General features: G+C 36.1%; 1 protein-coding gene across 1 annotated transcript in view; it reads right to left on the reverse strand.

Moving 5' to 3' along the window:
- Positions 1 to 4,270: 4,270 nt before the first annotated feature.
- RAD51B (RAD51 paralog B) overlaps positions 4,271 to 12,116 on the reverse strand; it is a 107,108-nt gene continuing 99,262 nt past the window's right edge. The window contains 1 exon segment of the mRNA XM_044659956.1: positions 4,271 to 4,511. Coding sequence (XP_044515891.1) covers positions 4,271 to 4,511 — 241 coding nt within the window.

Raw genomic sequence — 12,116 nt, forward strand, 5'->3', positions numbered from 1 at the left:
GAGAATAGAGAATAGCATCAAGACCTCTTAAGGACAATTGCTAAAATAGCAATGTGACTTCTCAAGTGATGACTGGTATTAAGCAAATTTTCAGGAAGGCCACCATAGAAAAATCAACAAAAATTCACCTGAGGAGGATAAAAATAAAAGAAAAAATAACAGAGAAAAAAATTTTAATTAAAAGACCACAAATACTCAACACAACTAAAATACTAAAGCTAACATAGAATGCAAGGAGACAATTTAAGGATTATGGGGATTTTTAATGTCAAACTTCAAGAAATTATAATAAAAAATTGACCAGAAATATATGTTACATATGTCTCTATGTATTACTAAATATATACATTTCTAGAAATGCTGATTATAGCAATAATGTGAAAAAACAAAACCAAAAATATAAATATCAGAAAACTTTCAAACTATAATAGGATAACAAACTTCATTTCTAAGAACAAAATTTCTAGACTGGAGTTTGGAAGACCTGAATTCAAATCCATCCTCAGATATGTACTTGCTCCATGATCCTAGACAAGTCACTTTAACATCTGTCTGCCTCAGTTGCCCCAACTGCAAAATGAGAATAATAATAGCGCCTTCTTTGCAAAGGACTTAACACAGAGTTTGATATATAGTAGGGACTTGTTTTTTTTTTCTTTTTTACTTCCTTTCTTCCTTCTTAGCCCTCTGCATAATGATTGGCATATCATAAACTACTTAACAAATGTTTGCTGATTTTATTATACCTGAATATACAATTCAGCCTACGACTTCAGCTTCTAGGTTGTACATTCTTATATACAGTATAATAAGGTAATTCCAATAATAAATTCATTCACACAAAAGCCCAAGAATCAAGATTCTGTCCTATAGGGCACAAAGAGTATATGATATCTCTGAAAATCCTGATATTAAAAGCCTTTCCCATTCAAACACTTAAAAAATATATTCATGAAGACAACTACTTTAATCAAGACAATGATCCAAATCAGTTCCAAAGAATCCATAAAGAAAAAGGCAATTTACCTCCAAAGAGAGAAAACTGAAAAATTCTAAATGCATACGGAAGCATATTTTTTACCTTCTTTATTTTTCTTGTTTTATTAGGTTTGGTTTTTCTTTTGCAACATGACTAGTATGGAAATATGTTTTGCATAACTTCATATGTATAATGGGTATTGTATTTCTTGCCTTCTCTAAGAAAGGCAAGGGTGGAGAAGGGATAGAAAAGTGGGAGAGAATTTGGAACTCAAAAAAATTTTAATGTTAAAGTTTTTTTAATGTAACTGGGAAATATTTAATACAACAAATAACATAGTTGAATGTTTGATAAAATATATGTTATATATGTATAAAAGGGTACTTTTTTTCTTTAGTATGGTGATGAAATGTGGGCTACAAAACTATTAATTAAATGAACTTAGAAAACAAGAGGCTAAAGGCCAGAATTATTTAAAAATTCCATTCTTTTTCCTCCTTAGGCCAATGGTAAGCAATCTGTACCACAGAAGCCATACAGCCTTGCTGGATTGTGATTAATGATCAATATTATCTATATGATTATGGATTATTACTATCTACCACTCCCTACCCTATACTACGTACCACCTTTTTTTTCCCTCTTTCTTTACTTCTTTGTGTTCATTTGCCCTCCAGTCACTTACTTAAGACTTAGACCTACCATTGATACTCAAAATTACTGCTTCACTAGGAAGTTTGTTCAGATAGGGAATGAATGGATTAGATTGATGTCTAGGGTTCCTTCTGTGAGCTGAAGTTTAGCCTCTGTCAAAGGCAAGCCATTACATGTTTCTAATGAAAATACGCCACCTAGTGGTTACTATTCTCACTACAGATTGAACCTTTAAGAAGTTATCACAAAGGATTCATTCACTTTGTCAAAGGTTAAAACAGGGACTAATTGAAGCAGTCCCCACTCACTGTTACTATTAATAACTGCATCAAATGCACTGGAAACCTGTCCTTTTATATCCATAGCTGAGCAGAACTTAGCAAACACACTACAGCTTTGGGCATAAATTGATTCATTAACTTTATTTCTTTACACTAAAACATAAAGTACCCAGATTCTACTTACTCTTTACTAGTAAATTCAATAGACACAGCAAAGCTGCAGTTCCATCTATATCGATTAACTGCCTTATAGGTGCTTAATAATAATAGCAATAAAAGCTAACATTTATATAGCACTTTTAAAATTTGCAAAAGCACTTTACTACATATGTTATTTCATTTGATCCAAATTTTACAGATATGGAAACTGAGATTTAAAAAGATCAAATGATTCTCTTCCCAAAGGAACACAGCTAGAAAGTATCTAAAGTAGGATTTGAATTCACATCTTCCTGATTCCAGAGCAGGTAGGTGGAGAGAGTGCCAGGTCTGGAGTCAGAAAGACTCCCTCTTCTTGAGTTCAAATCTGGCTACTGACATTTATTTCCTGTGTGACCCTGGGCAAGTCACTGCATCCTGTTTGCCTCCATTTCTTCATCCGTCAAATGAGCTGGAGTAGTCAGTGGTAAACCATTTCAGTGTCTTTGCCAAGAAAACTACAAAAAGGGGTCACAAAGAGTGGGACAGCTGCAATGACCAAACAGCAACAAATTTCCTGTACTTCAGGTTATTAACAGAACCCTGGGAAGCACAACAGTAATTTAAAAGCTTCTAACTGAGCTCAATTTAATTAAATTCAATAAATATTAGTTAAGCACTAGGGATATAAAGACAAAAATGTAGCAGCTCCCACTCTCAAAACAGCTTACAATGTACTGGAGGATAACACAGTTACACATGTAAGTAAATACAAAATAATTTCTAGGATAAGAAAGCATTATTAACTTGTGGGAATGGGGAAAGTATCACGTGAGAGGTAACTCAAGCTGGACTTTGAAGAAAACTAAGAAGCCTAAGAGGTAGAAATGAGAAGGCAGTGCATTCACATATAGGGGACCACCTGCATAAAGCAAAGAAACAGAAGAGCTAGGAGGCTTAGCTTGATCAAAATAGAATGCTTATGAAGAGAAATAAGAATGGAAAGAACTGATAAATATATATACCTATGTATAAATACATATCTCTTTTTGTCAAATGATGCCTTCTCTAAAGGGGAGAGGGGAAGGAAGGAGGGAGTTAACAGGATATTTAAATGTAACAAACTAATTTTAAAAAAATTTTAAGAATGTCAAGATAAATGAGAGTGAAAATGTGAAGGACTTTAAATGGCAGGTAGAAGAGTTTGTATTTTATCCTAGAAGAAACAGGTAGCCACTGAAGATTTTTGAGTAGTGGAATGTCACAGTAAATTATTTTAAGAATATTAATTTGGCAGTTAACTGAGGGATAAATTAGAAAAAAAGAAAGATTGGAACCTAGGATAACAATTAGGAAGTGATTACAGTAGATCAAGTAAGAGGTGAAGAGGGCCTGAACTAGAGTAGAAGATTTCTGAATGGTGAAAATGAGAGACATGTAAAAATGTTATGAAGTTAGAATTGAGAAGTCTTGGCACAGTAGAAAAAGAACTAGCCCTGAAGTCAACGTTTTGGAATTCAAAACCTCCCTCTGAAGCCTACTACCTCTGCAAGTCATCTAACATCCCCAGGCTTCCATTTCTTATCTGTAAAAAATGAAGGGATTGGACTATTTGACAATGGGAGGCTAGCCAATTAGGCCCAGGTCCTTAAAGCATATGAAATATTTCCTGCCTCATCCCAATGGAATATATGTAACTCTGAGGAGCTCATTTCTAGTCATGAGCAACTGAAGGGGTGATGCTGTATGACAACAAAGAATTTTCTGATTGACTTCAGAGATATGGTGGAAGGAAAAGTAGTTCTGTCCCAAACATAGAATGGAATAGACAGTTTAATCATACTCAGCTTAGCTTTTCTTACGTGACACAAAATAATCATGAAAAGCAGAACTCTGAGAAGATGGTAGCAGAGTAAGGAGCAACTGCTTGATCTCTCCTAACCAAAGCATACAGGACTCCTCAAGGGGACATAAAAACAAATCCAGAAGAATGAAGGGACCCCACAACAAGGTGCAGCATTGAAGGTACGTGGAATCAGGGTATTTCAAAGCTATAAAGGGGTGAAACAGCTCTCACTAAAATGTGAGAGGAAGAAGCCCCTCCACCTCTCCCCACATCATGTACAGCTCCAAGGCCAGCCCATAAGAGTTAAAGCAGGTTTGGGGCACCCATTAAGTCACTGGCAGCTCCAGGGATTGTTCCTGAGAGCAGCAAGACTTAGGACCCCAAGAGGCTAAAAAACGCGCACGGACTTTCCAGAGTTCCTGTGCGGTTCAAGGCATTGCCGTAGGCGCGGAAAAGGATCTCGAACACAGGCTTGGACCTCAAGTGGGGACCCAGTGCAGATGGGATCAGGGCTGCGGAAGCAGTACCCTGAGACGGCTGAAGGAGCCTAGAGCAGAGGGGCAGACCAGGGACGATCAGGAGGCTCGACTCCGAGAACAACGAGACCTGAGACCTCGGGAGCCTAGAGAGCACAGACAGACGCTGAGTATAAGGATAAAGCTGAGAAGGGGCGGGGCTAACAATGGCAACGCTAAATCGGGAACCCCAGAAGAGAAAGATTATCAAGAAGAACTCTGTAACACTCGACAACTTTTACACAGAGAAAATTCAGACAACAGAGGAGAACAAACAAGTAATCATATCCAAACCCTCCCAAAATAATGAAAACTGGTCACAAGCTATTGAAGAGTTCAAATCTGAGATGATGAAAAAGATGGAAGAGATCTGGCAAGAAAATAAGAGTTTAAAAGGCAGAATTTTGCAATTGGAAAGTGAGGCTTAGAAATAAAATAAACTGATAAGCAAATTGAACACCAGAAATGACCAGATTGAATAGGAAAACCAAAAGATCATAGCCGAAAACCTAAAGTCCCTAAAGGCTAGAATTGAGCAATTAGAAGCTAATGATCTCTCAAGACAGCAAGAACAAATAAAACAAAGTCAAAAGACTGATAAAATAGAAGGAAACATGAAATATCTCAATGAGAAAGTGACAGATCAAGAAAACCGGTCTAGAAGAGACAATCTGAGAATCATTGGTCTTCCTGAAAAAGCAGAAATTAATAAAAATTTGGATTCCATACCAAAAGAAATTATTCAGCAAAACTGCCCTGAAATTCTACAACAAGAGGGCAATATAGACATTGAAAGGATCCACAGATCAACCTCTACACTAGACCCAGAAAAAACAACCCCCAGGAATATAATAGCCAAATTCAAGAGCTTCCAAGTAAAAGAAAAAATCTTACAAGAAGCCAGAAAGAGACAATTCAAATATCAAGGAGCACCAATCAGGATCACACAGGATCTGGCAGCCTCCACGCTAAAAGACCGCAAGGCTTGGAATATGATATTCAGAAAGGCAAGAGAGCTGGGCCTTCAACCACGGATCAACTACCCATCAAAACTGACTATATACTTCCAGGGGAAAGTATGGGCATTCAACAAAATTGAAGATTTCCAAGTATTTGCACAGAAAAGACCAGGACTAAAAGGAAAGTTTGATATCCAACCACAAAAATCAAGAGAAACATTAAAAGGTAAATAAGAATCAGAAGGGAAAGAAAGAAAACTCATAATTTTTTAAATTTGACTCTTTAAGGGCTTCAATATGATCTAATTATCTGTATTCCTCTGTGGAGAAATGCTATATATAATTCTCTGTAGTGAACTTTATTCACTATTATAGCAATCAGAAGAATAATTCATAAGGAGTGGACAGAATACTAAATGGTCTAAGATGATATGGGGGGGGGAAGAGGCGGATGAATAGTAGGGGACACCAAGAGAAACTTGAGTGAATAAGAAAAGGAGAGGAAGAGAGCATTAAGAGGTAATCTTTAAACCTTACTCTCAGTGTAATCAACCCGGAGAGGGAAGAGTAGTTATATTATCCATTGGGATATAAAACTCTATCTAACCCTACTGAGAAACTCAGAAGGGATAAACCAAGGGGAGCAGGGGACTGGGGAGGTCAAAAAAGGGAGGGGAGAAGAAGGGGGAGGGAATTTATTAGGCCTTTAAAAATAAAAAGAGGGGAATAATAAGGGAGGGGTCAGAAAGGGAAGTTAATCAAGGTACGGGATAAGGGATACCTGCTTAAAGCAAATCACTGGTTTAAAAGGAAATAGTTTAAGAAGAAGGGGTAGGAATAGGAGAGGATACGAAAATGTCAGCAAATGCACAACTGATGATTATAACTCTGAATGTGAATGGAATGAACTTGCTCATAAAATGGAAGCAAATAGCACAGTGAATTAGAAACCAAAACCCTATCATATGTTGTCTACAAGAAACACATATGAGGAGGGTGAACGTACACAAGTTTAAGGTTAAGGTCTTGAGCAAAATCTTTTGGGCATCAAATGAGAAAAAGAAGGCAGGAGTGGCAATCATGATTTCAGATAAAGCCAAAGTAAAAATAGATATGATTAAAAAAGACAGGGAAGGTCATTACATCCTGATTAAAGGCAGTATAAACAATGAGGAAATGACACTGCTCAATATGTACGCACCAAGTGGCATAGCATCCAAATTCATAAAGGAGAAACTGGCAGAGCTCAAGAAGGAAATAGATAGGAAAACCATAATAGTGGGAGATCTAAATATTCCTCTTTCAGATCTAGATAAATCAAACCAAAAAATAAATAAGAAAGAGGTAAGAGAGGTGAATGAAGTCCTAGAAAAATTGGATTTAATTGATACGTGGAGAAAAATAAATAGAGACAAAAAGGAATACACCTTCTTTTCAGCTGCACATGGTACATTCACAAAGATTGACCATGTAATAGGGAATAGAAACTTTGCAAACAAATGCAAAAGAGCAGAAATAATAAATGCAACCTTCTCAGATCATAATGCAATAAAAATAATAATTAGTAAAGGCAACTGGACAGGCAAATCAAAAAAAGATTGGAAATTAAGCAATATGATTCTCCAAAACCAATTAGTCAAAGAAGGAATCACAGAAACAATCAACAATTTCATTGAAGAGAATGACAATGATGAGACATCCTACCAAACTCTGTGGGATGCAGCCAAGGCAGTACTTGGGGAAATTTATATCCTTGAGTGAATATATTAACAAATTAAGGAGGACAGAGATTAATGAATTGGGCATGCAACTCAAAAAACTAGAAAGTGAGCAAATTAGAAATCCCCAGATGAAAACTAAATTAGAAATACTAAAAATCAAGGGAGAAATTAATAAAATCGAAAGTAAAAGAACTATTGAACTAATAAATAAGACTAAAAGCTGGTATTTTGAAAAAACAGATAAAATAGACAAAGTACTGGTCAATCTAATAAAAAAAAGGAAAGAAGAAAACCAAATTGACAGTATCAAAGATGAAAAGGGAGACCTCACCTCTAATGAAGGTGAAATTAAGGCAATCATTAAAAACTATTTTGCCCAATTATATGGCAATAAATAAACAATTTTGGAGATATGGATGAATATTTACAAAAATATAAATTGCCTAGATTAACAGCAGAAGAAATAGAATACCTAAATAATCAGATATCAGAAAAAGAAATTGAACAAGCCATCAAAGAACTCCCTAAGAAAAAATCACCAGGGCCTGATGGATTCACAAGTGAATTCTATCACACATTCAAAGAACAATTAATCCCAATACTATACAAATTATTTGATATGATAAGCAAAGAAGGAGTCCTACCAAATTCCTTTTATGACACAAATATGGTACTGATTCCAAAGCCAGGGAGATCAAAAACAGAGAAAGAAAACTACAGACCAATTTCCTTAATGAACATAGATGCAAAAATCTTAAATAGAATACTAGCAAAGAGACTCCAGCAAGTAATTAAGAAGATCATCCACCATGATCAGGTGGGATTTATACCAGGAATGCAAGGTTGCTTCAACATTAGGAAAACCATCCACATAATTGACCATATCAACAGTCTAACAAACAAAAATCACATGATTATCTCAATAGATGCTGAAAAAGCCTTTGACAAAATACAGCATCCATTCTTATTGAAAACACTGAAAAGTATAGGAATAGAAGGACCTTTCCTAAAAATAATAAACAGTATAAACCTAAAACCATCAGCAAGCATCATATGCAATGGGGATAAATTAGAAGCCTTTCTAATATGATCAGGAGTGAAACAAGGATGCCCATTATCTCCTCTATTATTTAACATAGGACTAGAAACACTAGCAGTAGCAATTAGAGAAGAAAAAGAAAAAGTCAAGTGGAAACACTGAGGGGAAACCTTTTGCTTAATTCTGTCAATTATACTTAATAGGCAAAACTTTAGGTGTCAGAGAGTTATACTCTTATACAAAAGTATACATGCTTGTATAAGAGTATAAAATCTTCCTGGAGAATATTCATTGGGAGGGAAGAAATCTAAACTTGAATCCCATCTCTATCATGGTAGCCTCTTTGATCTCTCTGTTCTCATCTATAAAATGAAAGGATTAGACTAGACAGCTCTCTAAGTTCCCTAATAGTTCTAAATGTATAATCATCTCAAGTGAGAAGCATATCCAGCTATTAGGGAGGAAAGAGGCAAATGGTTAGTGCTATATGACTAGTTTTGATTGAAGATGAGACCCAAAGCAGAAAAGAAAGGAGGCAAATGTTGATACTAGTCCATTTCCCAAAGAATTCACTTGGTTCCTTTATTTTCCTGGGCATATTCCACAACTCATTTATTCAATAATTCATCCATTCAATAAGCATTTGTTAAATGACTACATCTCACATAAATTTTTTGTTTCTGTTAGAATTAGATTATAGAAAGTAAGGCAAGTTCAGGTTGTCATCATTCAAGTGACCATGAGTGCCACTATCTATTTACCCAACCAGTTCTAATTACTATACACACCCACCAAAAATCATTTAACACAAAAACCTTCTATTTTAGACTGTCCAAGTGAGTTACAAAAAGTGGCAATATTAAAAGCAACTTTTCCCTTCCCATTGAATTACAGTCTCAATAATCTCAAATTGTCTTCTTCCTCCTCTCTTTTCCCCCCTTCTTCTCCTCTTCCTATTTAAACTCTCATTAGTCTTCAGTTTGGACACCATATCCTGTAATGAAATTGGACAATTTTCATTTGGAATACTGACTTTATTTGCCTTCAAACAATTAAATCATTTGTAAGTATACTGCCAAATATTTGTAGGTCAGATGAATGGGGAGGTACTAGAACAGTATTCCTATGAATTTCCTTCTAGTTTCCAATAGTTTGTGAGGTATAGCCACAAATAACTATTAGAAAGCTTCTATGAAGCTAATGAGTATGAAATAGAACCATTCCCATCTCCTCTCATTTTTTTTCCCGAAAAATCATTGTCACTTCCACTATCACTGCTAAGTGTTTCCATAATGCTTATCATTATTATTACAAAATAACAATGATTATGGTTTAGCATATTAAAAATGCAAAGGGGCCATTGAGGACTTCTGACTTTGAAATATGACTTCATTCTAAAAATAATTAAGGCATGATTCTAGGAATTATGAATAGAATGTATTTGCTGAACCAAATTGTATTGAGGCAAAGTTCTTCTTCAAAAAAAAAAAAAGATATTAAAATGCACTTTCTTATCTTACTCTCTGGGTTGTCCTTGAAAATTTTGGGACGTAGTTTGTTCTAATATGTAGGAATTTGGAGATGGTGGGAAATGACGAATCTCAACTAGAAATACATTTTCTTCCATTGATATCTAGACTGTCCTTAAAAATCAGAAATGTAGACTATTTTGGCAAATTGGTTACCAGGCCTTAAGGAAATTACCATATACTAAAGAAGATAATCCCATAGGGTTTGGGTTGGGTTTTTTGTTGTTGTTGTTTTGGACTGGACTTGTGATTTCATTAGTAAAGGAAGTTCCCAGGGAGGAAATTCCTACCAAAGCAGACCAATACCCTGTCTGAAATTTATAGTCTCAAAGAGTTCTAAGAGATTAAGTGACTTGCTCAGTGACATAGCCAAAACGTGTCAAAGAAAGTGAAGGCAATGCTGTTTCTATTTATACCATGTTGTATTTCATAGTCAAATATTACTAGTACACAATAAGTTGTAACAAATGCCATATGAATGCGTACAAAATAAATGCTATAAAAGCGCAAAGAAGAGAGAGATAATATCCACATTAGGTAACCAAAGATGGAATCAAGGAAGAGGTGGCAAAGTATGGACAGGATTTTGAAAGGCAAGGATGGTGAAAGGCAATCAATGAATTGAGAGCTAGACTAGAGATAGGAAGTCCTGGGTTCACATCTGACCCTCAGATACTTCCTAACCTCAGAGAGCTGTGTGCAACCCTGGAGTAAATCACTTAACCCCCCCACTGTCTAGCCTTTATTCACTCTTCTGCCTTGGAACCAATGCATAGTATTGATTCTAAAACAAAGGTATGTTTTTAAAAAGGGGGGGGGGGGGAGAAAGAAAGGTAAGGATGAGGGGGTGAGTGGAGGCAAAGAAGGCATTCCAGGCAAAAGGTATAGCCCAGAAAAGAAATAAAAGTAGCAAATTATAATGCATATTTATTGAATAAGGAGGAATAATAACAATCATACTCATTACCTCTTAACTTCAAAGAATATGAAATGGAAAGGACTTTAGAAATCATCTATTCTAATCCCTTCATCTCACAGATGAGGAAATTAAGTCCCACAGAAATCAAATAATTCCCCCAAGGCCACATAGGTAATAACAGAGTCAGGGTTCAAACATAAGGCCTCTGACACTAGAGCTAGTGCTTTTACTATTATACTAAGATGTTAATTTACTCTACAAACAAAAATAATAAATCCAATTTTTTAAACTTCAATATCAGAGGTCCAAGAGCTAACAAAAAAAAATCCTCACAAATCAGCAGTGGTAGTAGGGCCACACTCTGAAAATCTCTTAGTCAAACAGTTCTCTTTGTTCCATTATTCTTTAAAGTGGAGAAGAAAAGTGGAAGGGACTATAGTTCCAATTTTACAAAGAGAAGAGAAAATAATGTCCAAAGAAGTTAAATAACTTCTGTATGGACAGAGCAGAGAAAGAAATAGACCCCAAAGTTTTCTAATACCTATACCAGTGCTCCCTCTCTGGCCATCATGGTACCCCTATTTCCTCCATTCTCCATCCCAAGGAGAGTTGGTGAATTTTCTGCCCCAATTCTTGGATTAAAGAACCTTAAAAAGGAAGTGATTTGCTTTAGAAGATCCAGTGCTCATAGCTGAGAGCAAAGATGAGGAAGAGAACCATGCAGGAAAACTGGCTCCATTGGCCACTACATGAGAAGTGGCCTTACTGTTAGGTAGGCCAGGGGTTTCACCCCACATATGCCATACTTCCATGTGATACACAGAAGAGGGAAGGAAATGTAAAAGGAAAAGAGGTGTGATAATCCTCAGCCCTTCTCAGACCAGGATGCATTTCTCATGAAAGCCAGTATACAGGCCAAGATTTGTGAGAATTGAACATTGTCAGCTATGTGCAAGGAGTAAGTAACATGTGGAGCAAGGCAGAATGTCCCATTATTCTCTACAAACTCTGCCTAGTCGTTTTCATCTTCTGTCCCATTGTAGGCCAGCCAACATGCCTCAAGTTCTGCTATAAGTCACAAGCATTTCTCTAAGAATTCAAAACCCACTTTACTCTGACCACAATACTATGAGAAAGCAGGATATTGTTCTCGGTCCTCCGCCCTCAGTGCTTTCCTCCAGCTTAGAAGAGCCTATTAATATCACTATCTCCTTAAATCCTAGCTTGTCCTCCATAATTTCTTGGAAGCTCCAGTTCATAAAGAGAGGTAATCTCCAAGCTAAAAGGATAAATAGTATGAACAATTCAAATTTCCATAGTTACAAACTGTATCCCAACAATAGAGTCATAATCACAGCAGAGTTTTGTGCAACAGAGATTTTGGGGGGAGAAATGGCTGATAGTCACATTAGGGATAAAGACAGTAGGGATGAAAAAGAAAGACTAGATGCAGTTCAAAGGAATATTCATACAGACTGGGTGACTGATGGGATATAAGGAACAAAGGAAAAAAGGAGAAATCAAAGATGGCCCCAA

The sequence above is a fragment of the Gracilinanus agilis genome, chromosome 2 (genome assembly GCF_016433145.1).
Source record: "Gracilinanus agilis isolate LMUSP501 chromosome 2, AgileGrace, whole genome shotgun sequence".
Taxonomy (NCBI): Eukaryota; Metazoa; Chordata; class Mammalia; order Didelphimorphia; family Didelphidae; genus Gracilinanus; species Gracilinanus agilis.